This window comes from Odocoileus virginianus, chromosome 17 (assembly GCF_023699985.2).
Source record: "Odocoileus virginianus isolate 20LAN1187 ecotype Illinois chromosome 17, Ovbor_1.2, whole genome shotgun sequence".
NCBI classification, from domain to species: Eukaryota; Metazoa; Chordata; class Mammalia; order Artiodactyla; family Cervidae; genus Odocoileus; species Odocoileus virginianus.
The window spans coordinates 37,736,456-37,754,561 of NC_069690.1; the positions used below are offsets into that span (position 1 = coordinate 37,736,456).

At 51.3% G+C, this 18,106-nt stretch overlaps 1 protein-coding gene across 2 annotated transcripts in view; it reads left to right on the top strand.

The window, feature by feature from the left end:
• The window catches only part of LASP1 (LIM and SH3 protein 1), a 40,638-nt gene that overhangs the window by 16,485 nt on the left and 6,047 nt on the right, over positions 1 to 18,106 (top strand). For both annotated transcript variants that reach the window (XM_020879529.2, XM_020879525.2), the window contains exons 3-5: positions 778 to 862; positions 7,883 to 7,990; positions 17,935 to 18,082. In XM_020879529.2, coding sequence (XP_020735188.1) covers positions 778 to 862; positions 7,883 to 7,990; positions 17,935 to 18,082 — 341 coding nt within the window. The remainder of the gene's footprint in view (positions 1 to 777; positions 863 to 7,882; positions 7,991 to 17,934; positions 18,083 to 18,106) is intronic.

Below are 18,106 nucleotides of genomic sequence, written 5' to 3' on the forward strand. Positions count from 1 at the left end.
GGAAGGTTTGGGTTCAGGATGCTGGGTCCTGAGACATGGTTTGGGAACAAATCTGGATGCCTCCACTAGCCCCGTGCCTTGGCCACACTGTTTAACCTTTCCAAGCTGCTCTCTCCCATCTGTCAAAGGGAGACAATAGGGTGATTTTAGGAATTTGGTGAACTAGGGCATGGACACCCTCAGCACAGGGAACATCAGCCGTGGTTACAGTGTTGTTATCTGTCACATGGGGACTTCTCTGGCCTCAAGCGATCTCTCATCTGTTCTCTGGTTAAGTTGGACCCTGTTTGCCCTTTGAAACACTGGTGCCTCTTTTCTCTCTCACTGCCTTTTCCAGAAAGCCCCCCTGCGTCTGCATGTCCCTTTCCCCTTCTGTCTCTGTCTCCCTCCCACCTTTCGTCTGCTTCATTGGTCTCCATTTCTGGTCTCAGCTGAAAGCCTTGTCCTGAGCCCGTGAGCATCTTCTCCCCTCCTGAGTGCCTGGCCCCCTTGACCTCCCTGTGCAGTAGACATGGATTATTTGGGTGATCTGAAACTCTTAGAGAATCTCCATGGCCTCCTGTGGAGTTCTTGGTGGCCACCATTCAGACCTGATGTAACTTCCCAGTTCAGCCCAGGCTGAGTGAGAAACACTTGCCTCCCTGCAGCCATGGGTGGTGGGCACCATGGTCCTGATGCTGGGGTAGGGACCACCCAAGGATAAGGGGGTGAAAAGCCCAGAAGTTCCCAGCCTCTCACCTAGAATGAACCCCTACTGTGTTGTTTTCTGTCCTGCAGACACTACCCCAAGCAGTCCTTCACCATGGTGGCTGACACCCCGGAAAACCTCCGCCTCAAGCAACAGAGTGAGCTGCAGAGTCAGGTGAGGGAGTGGGGCTAGAGCTGGGGCCTGACCTGGGTGGGGCGGGGCCACCCCTGGATTTGGCAAGAGCTCCTTCCTTCTGTGGTTACTCAGCAAGGTGCTGAAATCCAAGCACTTGCCTAGTCTCCCTGCCCCCACCCCCAGTTACTTTACATTTTCTGACTTGATCAGGAAATGTAAAGTGGGCGAGAGTATGCCCATCCACCCCCTACCTAAAGTGGGTTGGAGGGGTGTGGGTTTCAGATTCTTTCTGCATCAGGAATTTTGTGGGAGGCCCCTAAAGCCCACCTCCTCCAGGAAGCTGGTCCCCTCTCCCTCCTGTCTTTTCACACCCATCCTCAAAGGAAGGTCCTTGGGGTGGCTGTCCAGTGGTTAAGACTCAGCCCTTCCACTGCAGGGGACACGTTTGATCATTCCCTGACCAGGGAGAGTGAAGTTACACAGTCTATCCTCTAGGCATGTTCCCAGCCCTCCTCTACCTGTCCTAGGGCAGGCTGCTAAGGGAGCCTTGCCCCAGGGGCCTGTCCTGCCCACGTCTCCTTGGCCTGATTTTCCTGCGCCCCTCCTCAGGGGGAGCCCTGCTTGCCACTGCAGTAGGGGAGGAGACGGGGCTCCTGCACCAGGGACAGAGCTGGGGCTTTAGGGGTCACTGAGGAATAAGCAAAAGGTCCAGAACCTTTCGATCAGAATGACTTACCCTGACTGGGGGTCTGAGAGAGATTCCAGGACAAACCTGGCCCGGACTGTAGGGTGGGACAGGGCAGGGCTTTAGCAAAGACCTCTTGGGGGATGTTACCAAGTGGGCAGGGTGCCCAGGGCCAGGAAAATGTCTTGGAGGATCCACCTGGGCCTCAGGGGGGATCCCTCCTGATCACTCCAGGTGGGGCTCTTGCTGCCTGATCTTGATGTGAATTCTCTGGCTCCTGGTCTCCCATTTGGTCACATGAAGGAGAACTAGCCCTGGAATGGCAAAGGCTTAACATGCATTCTCTCCTTTAATCCTCCCAGCAACCTGCAAGGAAGGTGCTGTTTTCCCATTGTACAGATGGGGAAACTGAGGCTCAGAGACAGTAAGGGGCTTGCTGAAATCATACAAGTAGCAGTAGTGGTAATAACTGTATTAGTAGCTAACGTATGGAGTGCTTGGTGTTCTGGATGTGTTAGCGTTCACGCCTCACAATAGTTCTGTGCAGTTGGCAGGATCCCTCTCACTTTACGGAAGAGGAAATAGGTGCTAATGACTTTAAATGCCGGTTTGTCTGAGACTTGTATTCTTTCCAGTTTTCCACCCAACTCCCTAAGGAGAACTATCTCTACTTTGAAAATAAACATGATAGTTCCTCCTGTTGGTGAGAACTTTTATAGGTTAGCAAACATTTCAGTTACTTCACCTCATTTATCCTTGACTTGACTCCAGGCGTCAGAGACAGAGAACCAAGGCTCTGAGAGGCACTGGACTTTGCCTGTTGACACGCACTCTCAGTGAGCTTTCAGGATCCAGGCTTTGTTTTTTTTACTTCCAAGTACAGTGACCTTGACCTTGTGCAGCCCTGTGAGGCCAGGGGTTCAGGCCTCCCGTGTATCCCACCGTGATGGGAGAGCAGGTGCATGCGTGCTAAGTCGTGTCTGACTCTGCGACCCCATGGACTGTAGCCTGCCAGGCTCCTCTGTCTGTGGGTTTTCTTAGGCAAGAATGCTGGACTGGGTTGCCATTTTTTTCTCCAAGGGATTTTCCTGACCCCTGGGATGGAATCCACATCTCCTGCATCTCCTACACTGGCAGATTCTCTACCACTGAGCCACCTGGGGGCAGGTAGGGGAAGCTAATTTGGCTCTTGGCGCAGCTCACATCTACCAGCCCAGGCTCCGCCACTGTTGTGGTATGAAAGCCGCAGTCACTGTGGGAGCTAATGTGGGTACCAGAGCCCAGCTGACTGAGGAGGGCTGGGTGGCTCAGCTGGCAGGAAGAAGGCTTGAGATGGCACTTGGGCCTGGGCCTGATCTGCATAGGGCATGCCCTGGTCAGGCCCTGACAACCGCCCTGGGGACTCCCCATCCCGGGGAGAAGGGGCTTCATGGGGAGAGCAGGTCAGAGCATTGTGGGGTGACAGCGTGAGAGGAGTGTGTGTACACACTCAGGCAGAAGCAAGGGACCCATACACCCCACACACACACCTACTCTCAGGAGGAGAAATTCAAACCCTGCTAATTCCCTTAGCCTTTGTCTGTCCCACAAAAGCTGGACTGCAGCTCTTTTTGCCTGTGGAACTCAATCCCTGAGGGGCGGGGTCTGTAGGAGGAGGCACCCCCTGCCCACCTCCAGACCCACCCTGTCTTCCAGGGGCCTGGCCCACTGCCTGTCCTCCGGGGTTCCTGATTCTTGGGAGGGTGGGGAGGTCATGAGAAGGCCAGTCACTCTTAATGGGTCATCACAGGGGGCCGGGCCTGACCTCATTCAGTCGTCACAACCACCTTGATGATGGAGGGAGTCTTGTCCCCTTGCTACAGATGGGGACACAGGTTAGAGGCCATGCAGAGCCAGCTCCCTGACAGAAGTCAGGCCCTTTGCTCTCGGCCACCAGGGGGATGGTGCAGGGGATGAGGGTGGCGTTTAGAATGCAGAGTCCTCGGCCCCACCCAAGGGGGTTTTGGTTGCCACTTCTGGGCCAGGCCCAGGGAGTTGCACTTGGGCAGCCCTGGCAATTCTGATGAGGGCTTTTGGTCCTGCAGACCTGCTCTGAGCGGCTTAGAGCCAGGCTGTGGGGTAGAGAGGGAGGTGAGGAGCTGCTGTGAGGGGTGTGAGCTGAGGCTTTGCATTGAGACCACTGCTCTAATCTCCTGCAGTTGGGCTCTTGAGGGCTGGGGCTCGGGGCTGGGATAGGCAGAGGGTGAAGAGGGGTCCTGTCCTCTTTGCAAGTCTGGTTCTGTCTCCTGCTTCCCCGGGCTGTGTGGTCTCAGTCTCACCCCTTTGCCTCAGTGTTCTTTTCTTTCCTGGTAAGATGGGGACAGAAAGCCCAGTTGCCTAGATGTTGAGGGCTGGGCCCGAGGTTCTGAGGCTTGGAAGGGCTGAGTGGGCTTGGCTGGGGGCGGTGGGCCGTGACAGTTCTGGTTCCTGTGGCTCCTGTGGGGGCAGGGTGGGTCGTGCGGGCTGGGCCGCCTGGTGTGGCGGGAAGGGAAGTGGGAAGGGAAGCGGGAGCCTCCCTACCTAGCCCGCCCCACCCGCCGGGGGTCAGCCCCTGTCTCCTTCCAGGCCCCTTTCTGGGCCTGCGTTGGTGTCTGTGTCTCTTCTGTCTCTGGAAAGTTGCCTGTGCTATTTCAACTTCGTTTTCCTATTTCTAGATTGGTTCCCAAAGTGGTACTTTCGGTGTCTGGGACACCTGGAGCCTCCCTTGTGGGGGCGGATAACCACAGGGCTGACCAGAAATGACCCTCTGGGTGGGCCCGTCCAGGCCTGGCTGAGGCAGAGCCCTGGTGATGAGGGCCTAGCAGCCCTCCACCCCCTACCCGCAGAGGGCAGCTCTCCCACCCCCAGCCCCGGGACTAGCGGAGGCAGCAGCTTTGGGGTGGGGCTGAGCTGGAGCTGTCTGTGTGGCCCTCTGAGCTCAGACAAAAGTGAAAGCAGAAGGTCTCTTGAATTTTACCCTCATCATCCTTGGTGCTGTGCTTGGGAAATGCCATGGGGCACGTACCACAGGGGACGGGAGATTGTAGCAAAGTCCTGTGCCTTGCCCTGCTGTGTGCAAAGTTCCCACTCTCGTACCTTGACTGTTATAACCTGCAGGGTAGGCAGCATACCTGTCACTCATACCTGAGCCAGTTGAAGGCCAAATCCTGGGTCTGTCCTCAGTAGTTCAGTGACCTTGGACCAGTTATTTAACCTCTCTGAACCTTAGTGCTTTTATCTGTAAAGTACGAATCACTTCTCTCCAAAGGTTATTGTGATATATTAGGTTAGTATACATTAGGTATTTAGGACAGTTCCTGGCATACAGTCAGCACTCCGTAAATGTTCACTATTACCATTCTCCTGGAAAGGAGAGAAGCTGGAACTTGGATACGATCAAGCTGAGGAATATTAGGCCTTTTGATGACTGCTTCCAGAACTGACCTTTTTCATTAGCTCTCCTCCCCATCTGTGTGTGTTTACTCTTAAAACAATTTCTTTTTTGTTAGAAGTGGGTGGGTTACATAGTATGTGGGTCAGCACATGGTAGGTACATAATAAGTAGAAATTGTTGGTATCATTTTTTTCAATATATATATTTTTAAGTTGTGATCTTTCCTCTTATGTTGGGTCAGCAAGGTAGTTGTTTTTCAACTTATGCTGCCTGTTTGGAGATTTTATTTCTGCATTCAATTCATTCATCATTTACCTAACAAAACTTTGTTGGTACCTACTGTTTGCTATGGTAAGTGATGAACAAGCTAGAATCTGGGAGAATAATTAATAAATCTATATATGAAAAGTAGAATTTCTTAGGCCCTGGTTGTTCAGGCCTGAGGGGCCTCAGGCATCACTCCCCTCTCTACTTTGGGAGTGTCCAGGGTGGGAGGCAGGCAGCATTCAGACAGGACTCCTGAGTTGCATCCTGATGTACCAACAAGGCAGGTTGAGTGATCTTGGGCAGGTCACTTTCCCGCTCAGAGCCCCCTGTCACATCCTGGTGAGCCATCCCAGAGCGGGGCAAGCCCTCCGGCTTGGGTGATGAGCGAGGTTCTACATGGGGCCCTCCCCAGACTTCTGGGTCCTTGACATTTACCTCTGCCACCTACTCCAGCTCCAGATGGCCAGAGAATCTTCCCCACCTTGATTCTCCATAGTCAGGGGCAGGTGCTTAAATATGGTCAGAAACTCCAGAACCAGGAGGACTGTTATTGATCAGCTGGCTGGCCACTCTCAGGAGATCCAGAGAGGGGGAACAACTTGCCCAGGAACACGTAGCAAAGCAGTGCTGAGCACAGGCCTCCATCCTTTCTTGCCCCCTGCTCTTTCCAGCCCCGCCCTCTCTGGGCTGCCTGTGCCAGGAGTGAAATAATTATCCTTCCCCAGCAGGGAGGGAGAGGCAGTTCCTGATCCTGGGAACCAGCTGATGTCATTGTAGTGTTGCCGTGACAATTATTCCCCTGGATTAGGGGCCAGACCCTCCAGAGGGCCAGGAAGTGGAGGAAGGAGTCAGGGACTGACGTTTGTTCAGCACTTGACAAAGCACCTCTACACTTAACACTTATCCTTGCACATTGAACCCTGCCGTGTGCTTCATATATGTATTTGTTGCTCTAAAGCCACCTGTATCTTTGATTAGAATGGGTGTGTCATGATCCCCATTTTACAGATGTGGACACTGAGGCCCAAGAAGTTAAATCAGTTGCCCAAGATCACTCAGCAAGTGGGAGACAGCCTGTGTTCATACCAACTCCCTCGGGCTCTTTGCTCTTGCTTGGTGGTAGGAAGCCCCCTCTCCATTATGGACAGTCCTCTTAGAGGTGAGGAAATCAAGGCCAGAGGTCTTAGATCTGGGGCCTCTGCATCTGGAGCTATGCATTTTTGACCCTCAGTGCTTTACCTTTCTTGATGCCTGCTTCCAGAAGGGTCTCCCCACCAACCCACTCCTACCGCTAAGAGTTGCTGTGCTGACCCAGACCTTCTTGGAAAAGCTGCTGTGGGGCAGTTCTAGGCCCTTGGGGTGGGTTGGTACCTGAACCCACTGTGTTAACTTCCAGTCTGAGGGGACCTAGCACATTCAGGCCTTTATTTCAGTCTGGGTCAGAACAAAGGAGGTTCTGGAACTTTTTAGGGACAAGAAACCCTTGTTGGATGGGTGAGCCAGGGCTCTGGAGACAGACAGGGACCCCAGCCCCTGGGGGGTGCAGAGCAACCGACAGGTGCGTGTTGTCAGTCGGGTCACGGTGCATCTCAGCCCTGAGGCCAGATGACTCCATGCCTGGGAGCGGCCTGGAAATTCCCAAGGTCCTAGGCCTTGTGTCCTGGGCTGACCTGCCTCCAGGACAGTGCAGCCTGTATGGAAGAAGTCCAGGCAGCTGGCGGGCTTTGGAACAGCTGCTGCCGAGGTGGACAGTAAAGACTCTGAAAGCCGGAGGGATAGATCCCTGTCCCAGGGCCATTTCCAGCCTCCATTCTGTTCTTCAAAACCCTCAGGGGAGGACAGTTTTCATATTTCAGTTCCTTTACTGCTTGGGAAGTCCTTTCTGAATGTCTGACTTAAGTCCCTCTAGTACTCAAGTTTCCATGGAATACTCAGAAGAGGGGGGCATTGGAAGGGGTGGTAGGGGTCTTTCTTGGCGCTTGGAAGCCTGAAGTGCTGTCTGTCTCCCACCCATTTCATCCCCTCCCGTGGTGCTGACCTCAAAAGCCAGCCTGGCAGGCTCCGGGCAGCCACCGGGGCCTGTCAAAGGCTCATTGATTGAGTCTTCCAAGTGTCTGTCTTAGCGCCCTCCTTTCTGGGCACCAACTTTGTCCCTTGGCACAGCCCTCACTCAGAAACTCCCCCAGGCTCTCAGCGGGTAGGACCACATCCTGGCCAGGGTGAGGGCTTGGGGCAGTCCTTGGAGCTCTGGAAAGAACCTTCTTCCTCTCGCCGTCAGGCAGGATGAGCCATGGTGAAGGTTCAGGAGTCAGGCAGATGAAAGTTTCATCCTGTTAGCTCTGAATTTGTGCTGCTAAGCTGTGTGAGCTTGGGCAGGTGACTTTCCCTCTCTGTGGCTCAAGTTTCCTTGTCTGTAAAATGGAACTAACAATAGTCTAGAGCAAGACTTAAATGACAGTTCATGTAAAGCTCTTGGCACTCGGGATACACCAAATATGAATACATATTAATAGTTTCTTATCAATGTTCTGATACTTTTTGGCCAAGGTTTCTGCCTGGAGGTGGGAGGTGGGAGTGGATGTCACTGCAAGGGGGTTTCTGGTCAGGGTCTCTCCTGGCTGTTTGCTGCAGGCTGGAGCCCTGTCTGCTACCCCTGCCTCGACTCTAATCCCTCTCCACCACCTTGGTCCTCCAGGTACGCTACAAGGAGGAGTTTGAGAAGAACAAGGGCAAAGGCTTCAGCGTGGTGGCAGACACACCCGAGCTCCAGAGAATCAAGAAGACCCAGGACCAGATCAGTAACGTAAGGTTCCCCTGCTCCCTGGGTACTACCCTGACCCTGGCGCTCCCTTCTCGTCTCCTCCCCACCTGCCTGGCAGTCGTGCATGAGGCCAGTTCTGTGCCACCCCTGCTTTCCTCAGCAGGCCTGGCTGGTGCTTGCTTGAGCCGAGGGAAGGGAAGGGTTGGGGTTCCCAAGATGCCTTTCCTCTGTGCACCCCCAGATTGCCCCTTTGATACCCTCTGCCCACATAATATTTCCACCTCGAAAGAACTGGACTTTTTGGGGGGGTATACAGGGAGGGCCTTTGTGGTCAATCACCCCCTCATCCCCCACTCTCTCTGAAATCCGCCCCCCACCCTGGCTGGCTATGGTGAGGGCCAGGGTCCGGACTAGCTGTTTTGTCTGAGCACAAAGGTCAGAACTGGGTGGCAGGGGTGGGGAGGGGCCGGCCTCCCCATCAGACTGCCTCTGGGTGCTGACATTGCGGTCGTTTCCGCACTCCTTCAGCCTCCTCCCCCACCTCGGCTTGCTCTTCCTTCCTGTGTAAAAACCCCAGCTGGGTTTTGCTCGCTGGCTCTGCACCCCCTGGCCTGGCCCTCCCAGGCCCAGGGTGGTCACCAGTGTCTAGCCACGGCAAGGCTGGGTGTGCAGAGTGGGCAGTGGATCAACGCCCCTTATGGCACCTGTGGCTGGGGACAGGCCTCAGTTTCCTGCTTGGCGGAGCCATAGACTAGCAGCCTGTGGGGCCCTGGGCTTGTGGGGAGGCTGCTCAGGGGGCTTTGGGCAATGCGGGGGCACCGCTGTGAGTCACAAGCATGGACAGGGGCTGCAGGCCTGTGTGCACAGAGTCCCGTAAAGAACTGGGCAAGCAGGTGTCTTCAGGTCTGGTTCAGGGGGGCTTGGCAAGTTGCCTGGTGTCACTCTGGGCTGAGGGACTGGGGATAGAGGCTGCAGGGGGCCTGAGTTTTAGGTGGTCTGTCAGGCATCCAGCCCTCAGACCTCCTTGATCAGGCACTCTTGGAAGTGAGTTGGACCACTGTTAGGGTCGACTCACTGTGGCTCAGGTGGATGTCAGAAGCCAGGATCCGAGCCATCAGAAGTGGCCATGCCTGAGACCTTGACTCTTAAACTTTGATCAGCATCCTGCAGTATGAAATACATTTCACGTCGTGGCCCACTGAACAGGCTTGCTGATTTATTTAAGAGAAACCGAACCAAAACTTTCAGGAAAGAGTGCTCTACCACTTAAAGGGCATTTGGATATTTTCTGTTCTATTTTAGTTTGTTAAAGATGCTGGGTTTCGCAATTAGATTGTTGACCCGCAGCTTGAAATTTGTGGCTTGAGGAAATGGAGTGCTTCCCTTGGGCTAAAATGCCTCTGACAGCTGTAATCCCCCCTTCCCCTCAAACGAGCCTGTCTCAATTGCTTCTTTATAAGCCAGGGCCTGGCCTCAACCCGAGAGCTTCCCTGCCCAGAAGAAGGTGGAAAGAAGGTGTGGGTCTCAGCTGTCCTCGTGGAAAACAGGAGGGAGGGGAAGCCTCGAGTAACAGGGAAGGAAGATACGGAAAACCGGACTCTTGAGTCTTTAGCCTCTGGCCTTTCATTGTGAAGACTGTTATCTTGGACACCTGCTCCGTTCCTACAACCCCAACCCCCCAGCACATTCACTCATTGTTTCCAGCCTGTGGCATTTAGAAGGGGGAGGCAAGCCCAGTCATCCTTGTCTGCTTTTCTGGAAGGCTTCCAGAATACTCCACACCCAGCCTATTGCACCTGTACTTCCCAGCCTCTCCCCCGAAACTAGTTATTGGAGGTGTTAATGTCTGAGGAGCCCTGTTAACAACTCTTTCTGGCCAAGACACTCACACCTGGGCAGATACCATCTTATCAGTAGCCACAGGGTTGCAATGAGCTGATTGTCCTCTATCTGAGGTGGGGAGGTGACTGATGCCTGACCTGGTTCTGCTTTTGCAGCTTTAGCTGGGACCTGTGACACATGACCACAAAGCTGGAAGACTCTTGGTTTTAGCAAATGCAGTTAGTCTGTCAGCTGTGGGCTTCCAAACAGCTGTACTTCAATCACTTGAAAAGGTTGACTGAAGATACAGGCTGAAAAAAAGAAAATGCAGCCTCAGAGGCCTCTCCTCCTGGGACTGCCTGGGAGCAGAGCCCAGAAACTAGCATTAATTTTATCTCATTTTTAGGAACTACCTTTTTTTTTTTTTTAATGTTTGTTTATTTATTTATTTGGCTATGCTTGGTCTTAGTTGTGGCATGTGGGATCTAGTTTCCTGACCAGGAATCGAGCCTGAGTCCCCTGCATTGGGAATATGGTGTCTTCACCACTGGAGCACCAAGGAAGTCTCAGGAACTAGCATTTTATTTTTTAAATTATTCTTGTTTTATCTTTTCTTCCATTTTTATTGAGCTGTAATTGACATACTGCACTATATATGTTTAAGGTGTCCAGCATAATGATTTGATTTACCTCCATCATGAAATGATTATCACAGATAAGTTGAGTGAATAGCCATCATCTCATATAGATACGAAATTAAAAGTGATAGAAAATAAAGTTTCTTTTTCAAGAACCAGCATTTTTAACACATTCCCTGATTTCCCTGCAGTTTGAGAATCATCACCAAGAGAGTTTGAAAAGAGCTTCACCAAAGGTGCCAGTCCTGGCTACATCCCAGAACCCCCAGGGAACTTTAAACCACCTTATTAAATTGTCCTTCCTCCAGAGAAGTTTTGGGAAAGATGATGTCTAGAGCCACACCTTCTGTTTTGTATCCAAAATAGTGTTCCTATATGAGCTTGTCACTCACTTCCCAGGTTATCGTCAGATGCCTCCTCGTTTGTGAAGAAAATATCAAGCACTTAGTCAGAGATAAATACTGTCCATTGCTATTAATTTAAAGGTAGACTTTGCTTTCTACATGGTGGTGAAAGAAGGGACATGGACTAAAGTTGGGCTGAAAAGTTGGGCCTTTGTCTAGTACTAAAAATGCATGGAAACTTGGGAGGCAAGGTGCTAGTAAGTTAGACCTTTGTGGTGTGTAATTGACTTTTTTTTAGTTGAAGTATAGTTGGTTTACTATGTTGTGTTCGTTACTGCTGTATAGCAAAGTGATTCAGTTATACTGGGTTGACCAATAAGTTCATTCGGGGTTTTCCATAGAATGTTAGGGACAGAATCAAACGAACTTTTTGGCCCGCCCAATATTGGTCTGGCCTTTGGTCACCAGCTCTGACGGCTGTAATGGATGGGAGCCTCTCTGTTTGGCTGTGCTGGGTCTTCGTTGCTGCTCACGGGCGCTCTCGAGCTGCAGTGTCCTGTTCTCCAGTTGCCGTGCACGGGCCTCTCGTCGCGGAGCAGGGGCTCTAGCACGGGCTTAGCTGCCCCACAGCACGTGGGGTCTTCCCAGACCAGAGATCAAACCTGTGTCCACTGCACTGGCAGGCGGGTTCTTAACCACTGGACCACCAGGGAAGTCCTGGATGGAAGTTTTTAATTGCTGAGTCCCTTTAACCGGGAGCCCCTGCCTTCAAGTAGGCAAGTTTTCATTTACCTACATATTTCCTCATATGTAGATTTCCTGTATACAGTTTTGGGTCTTTTTAACTTTTCCTTTTTCTGTAAAGTATAACACATAAACACCTGTGTGTGTGTTCACCATGCAAGGCAGGAAGCAGAGCATGACAGCCCCCTGTCAAAATAGAGCTTTCAAAGTGTTCAAAAAAAGACATAACTCTCATGTAGTGAGTACCTATCATATAATTAACTTAATTATGAGGAAGCAGCTGGGAGCATCTGACAGGCAGAGGTGAGGCCTAGTCTGTGAAAGAAAGCACTGGATATAATTAGGTTAGAACTGGTTAGTGTTCTGCCATTAGCTGCAGAACTAGTTAATGTCCTACAGGACTGTAAAACCATAAGCTTTGGAGATAGCCTTGCTACAGGCAGAAATCTTTTGCATTTCTTACAGTCAGAAATAATTAGCAGCTCGTATTTCTTAAATTAACTTCAGGCCTTATGCATGCATGCATATGTGCTAAGTCACTTTAGTTGTGTCTGACTCTGTGACCCTATGGACTGTAGCCCACCAGGCTCTTCTGTCCATGGAATTCTGTAGGTAAGAATACTGGAGTGGGTTGCCATGCCCTCCTCCAGGGGATCTTCCTGACCTAGGGATCGGATCCATGTCTCTTATGACTCCTGCATTGGTAGGTGGGTTCTTTGCCACCAGCACCACCTTGGAAACCCTTTAGTCCTTATAGTTTGGGCCCAATCAGTAGTTAATAGTAAAGTCAAAGAAAATTCTAGCTCCAGAGTCAAATGGCTGGAGATGGGCTTATTGGACACCCTGTATGCTTTTTTTTAAGTATGTAATATTTTTTCTTTTTTTAAAACTGAAGTATAAAAAATAAAGAAAGAAAAAGAAACTAAAACTGAAGTACAGTTGGTTTACAATGTTGTATTAGTTTCAAGTGTACAGAAAAGTGATTCAGTTAACTTTTTCCAGATTCTTTTCCCTTATAGTTTATTATAAGGTATTGAGTATAGTTCCCTGTGCTATAACAGTAGGTCCTTGTGGTTATCTATTTTATATTTAGTGCTGTGTATATGTATCGCAAACTCCTCTAATTTATCCCCCCTCCATAACTATGCATTTCTGAATATTGTAGTTTTGTTTTCCCCAATTTTGAACATATAGTATTTTTGTGTGTGTCATATCCTTGGGGCAACACTGGGTTTAAAGCATCATGAAGCTGTAGTTTATTCTATTCTGTTGTTGTGTTATATTCCGCTTAAGCTGCTTATCCCACATTTTGTTGATTCTGGGGTTGGTGGCATTTGGATTGCTTCCGTGTCTGTGGACAGCTTCATGCATATTTCCCAATGTTAACGTGGAGGGCAATTGTTGGATCTTGGAAGCTATGTTCCCTCAGCCTTACCAGATAACGCTGAAATAACTGTTCAAGCAGTGGTATTGATTTACCCTCTTGCCAGCACTGATGAGTTTCCATTGCTCTGCATCCTTAGACTTGTTCAATTTAGCTATTCTGATTGTGTGTAGTAGTATCTCATGGTTTTAACTTGCATTTCTGTGATTAGTAATGAAGTCGAGCACAGATTTACATTTGTTTTAAAAACAAAATAGTGTTAGTCTCTCATAGGCACAGCATTACTTGTGGTGGTTAAAGTGGTTAAGAACTAAGGAGCTGATGGTAGGACTCATTTATGCACCTGTTACCTACCTCCTGAGCCTTGGTTTCCCTGTCTGAAAAATGGGGATGATCGTAGTACATTGTTCTTGGGCTGGCTGAGAAAAGGAAATGAGTAATGCATATAAGGGCACCACAGAGGTCCGCAACAAATGGAAACATTGTTAGAAAAACCAGACCTTGGCTGGTGAGTTAATTATTCCATCCAGAGCCTGATATTCCTTTCTTGGCTGTGATGTGGAATCATGTGGGAGCAAGTGTGGAGTCAGACCTTGGTTTTCCACCACAAGCAGGAAGGAAAACACGGGTTCAGAAAACAGACCATCAGCTGGCAGAGAAAATGCTTTTTCCATAGCTTTGGAATGGACCCTCAACGAGTCACCCTGGAGTCCTGGCTGGCAGGGCCCTGGGTGAGTGGGGAGGGTCCTCAGGGGCCTGGACCCCTCCACCTCCGTGCACCTGAATCTCCGGGTGTCCTTCCTTGGGGTCCCAGGACAGTTTTCGGCTGGGCCTCTGCTGACGTTTCTGAGCTTATGGTGACCCCTTTTCAGGGCACTTAGATGACTGGAACTTTGCTGAGCCTGGGACTGAGAACAACTAGGGCCTTGGCCTCTGATAAGTGTTTATTTCCCTTGTGGATGTGCTCACACCCTTTAAGGTGCCTCTTTGCTTCTCAAACTATTAGGTTGATCAGCAAAGTAATAATAGTTTCCTTGTTTCCTGTGCAGGGGAGGGAGAGGAAGTTGAGAGGACTGAAATTTTATCAGGTGGCCCCCGGGGCGGGAAGGGAGCTGCAGCCTCACTTTTCTCAGTCCACTTCCGTTCTGCGCGGCCGCTCCTGACTTCAGTGCCAGGCGCCCCTTCTCTTGAAGTTAGGGTGACCTTGTGATTATCATCCCTTTTGAAAGCGAAAGGGAGTGCTATTCATATTTGTTCTAGAAGACATGAACTGGGACCAGGGGCAGACTTGGGCATGTGTCACCCTGTCCCAGGAAAGGACCCGTCCAGCTGTGGCTTTGTCCTTGTATCACCAGCTTTAGCCCTGACTAATGAAAGTCATTTCACTTCTGTAAAATGGAAATTAAAGTGTACCTATGGGACTTTTTTTTAAGGGTGATTATTGTCAAGGCCAAGGGAGATTATATGCAGAGAACTCAGTGTGAAGAGCTGAGTCAGGGTTATCACAGTGAGCAGGTGGTTCCTGTATCGGTGGTGGGAAGGGTTCTCCTGTGTTCAGGCTGCCACTGCTATGTCCACCTGGATCAGCTGGCCCTGCGTAGAGTGGCTTTTTAAGGAGCAAGATGGATCCCATCAGCCACTTGTGGAAACGAACACACATCCAGACTTGCTTTCAGCTCTAGGATTTGGCTAGGTTCCTAGAGGTAGTTGGAAGCCTTAGGACCGGACCACATGGGAGCAGATGGTGCCATGGCCTCTTTTTAAGATGAGGAAATTCAGGCCCAGAGGGGATAGGACTCTTCCAAGTTCACATGAGCAAGTGAATGGCTCGTGACTCTAGGGGTGCGGTGTGGGAGGGACGTGCAGTCCTCCATGAAGGACTGAGTCTACAACATGACGGGGGATGGGACCCAGATGTGCTTCTTCCTCCAAGAGTCACCCCTTCACTAATACAGACAGAGCCGCATCCTGAGAAGTAGACTGTCAACCAGGATAGTGGGGGCCTGCCCCTCAGCCCACGTCCTGGCTCTTTCAGGGCCCGTGGCAGGCCTCTGTCTGCCTCCACGTGGTCACTAGCTCCTGGGGTCAGGCCTCTTTTCATTACCAGAAAGTAAACACAGGAAGCTCATCTTTCCCACCCCCAGGACAGAAGTCAAAAGGGCAGTTGCCTTGAGAGCCTAGAGGCGTCTCCTTGTCCCCACTCACCCCCTACTCCTTGCCAGAGGAGGGGGGCTCACTGAGTGGGCTCAAGAGAGAATCACCTTTTGCCCTCGTCTTAGGGATCTGAGAGCAGGATACTGGCCCTTGACCTTCACCCCTGGGTGTTCTACTTCATGGAAATTTGGGGATCTGATGGGTTTTCAGCCTGACCAGGGCCAGCTGTCTCCCCTTCAGGAACTGGCTCGGTTTATTTTGCTCTTTGGGTGTGGGTCCTTGCTTGGGCCTGAAGGAAAGGGGCGAGAGGAGGAGGGGGGCTCATCCTGACCCAAACCCCTAAGTGAGGCACTCCCTGCCTCCCCACCGGCCCATCCCAAGCTGTGCTGCTGCCCCACCTGTTCTCCCAGCCCAGGCTGCAGTAAGTCACCGTCATTCAACAGCGGAAGAGCAGCAGGGAGATGCGGGTGGGCCCAGTTGACCACCCCTGCAGACCTACAGCCCGGCTGCTCCTGGCTGAGTTTTAGCTCTTGCCCTCCTTACAAAGCGGATGCGAGAAAGCAGCAAAGAAAGTGAGAAGGGGTGGACCACGGGAGCACCTGGGCTCGGAGAGCTGGGTCAGGCAGGTTCCTGAGCACAGAATTGCAGGTTCCTTCTGGTCCTGGAGGCAGGGCAGGCTTGCCCCCTCCTTACCCTGTCCACCTCACCCCACCCCCTTTTCCACTGGGAGCAGCGCAGGGCAGGATCCTAGTGAACCGGAAGTGAGAACCAGGCCTCCAGGCCGGTGGTGGTCTGAGGTCTGGAGAGAATTCAGGCCTGGGTCTGCTCAGCACCAGACCAGTTTTCTGTGCCCCCCTTTCTGAGTTTCCTCTGGGGGTGGGTGCTCTTCGTCACTGGCTCACTTCCTCCACCAGCCCCAGCCTGGCGCTCCCGGAGTGCTAACCATGGACCTTCCACCTCTCCTCGGTTGCTTACTTCCTTCCCCCATCCTCTCTGAAAAGTCAGTAGGTCCTCAAGGTGGGGTGTGGGCATGTTGCCACTGGGAATGCAGGCAGAAAATCCCAGAACTCCTGATGCTGGTTCTTTTTCATCCTTTGTTTTATTCATATTTGTGCATTTTACACCCAGATGTGTATAGACATTCCATGTGTGTAAAGTGGTACTTGTGTGTAATTTATACAGTAGGTGCAATTTGGGAGGATTGTGCTGAAACAGATATTACCAACAGGAATATTTGGGCAAATAGGGGACAGCAGACTTTTTCTGTAGAGCTCCAGAGAGTAAATGTTTTATGCTTTGTGGGCTGAAGGGCCTGTCAAAGCTACTCAGCTCTGTAGTGAGAGCAGCCAGAGATAATATGGAGATGAATGGATGTGACTATTCTAGTAGAACTTTATTTCTGGACACTGAAATTTGAATCTCATAGAAATCTCTTGTGTTACCAACCTTATTCCTTTTAACTCTCCCCACAGGCTCCAAACGTTACTAAACATAGTACCTGTTTTTAGCTCATATGCAGACCATGAGCACATGGGCTGCGGGCTTATGGACCAGAGTTTGCCAACCTCTGCTCCAGATCACTGGTTCTCAAACTTGAGCCTTCAAGGCCCAGACTCACCTTGGGGAGCTTTTAGAAGTGCATAAGTCTGTGTGTGCTAAGTCGCTTCAGTCATGTCTGACTCCTTGTGCTATGGATCGTATACCTACCCTATGGACTGTAGGCCTGCCAGGCTCCTCTGTGCATGGGATTTCTCCAGGCAGGAGTACTGGAGTGGGTTGCCATGACATTCTCCAGGGGATTTTCCCAGCCCAGGGATCAAACCCATGTCTCTTGCATTAGCAAGTGGGTTCTTTACCGCTAGCGCCACCTGGGGAGCCCCTTAGAAGCGCATATTCCCTCCAAAAGAAAGAATAAAGGTGCACATTCCAAAATCCCTACCCTGATACTGTAGATTCTATGGAAGGTACTGGAACCTGGGTTTAGCAGATAGTCTGAAGACCAGACTTGAAGAACACAATTCTGGGTCCTGGTGGTCCTTGGTGAAGGCCTAAGGTGTGTGGCTTCTTCAGGTCTCTTTTTGCCCATTTTTTGACCCGAGGAGAGAAGGAACTCATCTTCCAGATACTGACATACCCTCGGAGAGGGCTGGGCATTTCTTGTCCTGCAGGCTGGGGAGTGGAGTTTTATGAGGTCACACCCACAAGGGGCAGAATCGCCTGCTGGTTAAGAGCACAGGCTCTGAAATCTCCGTGAGCATGGGTAACTCATGTTGCTTGTCAGTGCTTTAGTCTCCTTCTTGTCTGTACTGTACCCCCGTACAGGTGCTGACATGGTAAGACGAGCCTGTGATGCAGAACGCCTGGCATAGTGCCTGGCACCTAGCAGATGCTCTAAACCAAAGTCACTGCTATGGGCCAGGGTGGACGCAGGGCAGCTCCAGCCCTGCCACAGGGACATAATACTGACTGCTTACATTCGTCTGGTGCTTTCACTTACATTCATTCCCTTCTGAGGGGAATGGCAACCCACTGCAGTGTTCTTGCTGGGAAAAATCCCATGGACAGAGGAGCCTGGCAGGCTACAGTCCATGGGGCTGCAAAGAGTCAGACACAATTGAGGCACTAATACTTTAGCTTACATGGTCCTTTTACATCCACATCTCATCGCATCCTCCAGCAACCCCTGAGGGGAGATCCTGATGCTCACCTCTGTAAGGTGGAAACTAGACTTGGCGAGGTTAAGTGTTTGCTTCAGGGCAGGGTGCGGCACACCCCTGATGAGAATCTGGCCTGGAGTCCTGCAGGAGTCTTTCCCATCCCAGGATCTTGAGTGGCAATGGAAAAGGGGAGCTTTGGTTGGCTTGCTGTGGGTCCTTCAGCCAGTGCTTTCTGTCCTTGCAGATAAAATACCACGAGGAGTTTGAGAAGAGTCGCATGGGACCCAGTGGGGGTGAAGGTCTGGAGCCCGAGCGCCGAGATCCCCAGGAGAGCAGCTACCGGCGGCCCCAGGAGCAGCAGCAGCCTCACCACATCCCCGCCAGCGCCCCAGGTGAGTGGGAGGGCTGTGGGGAGG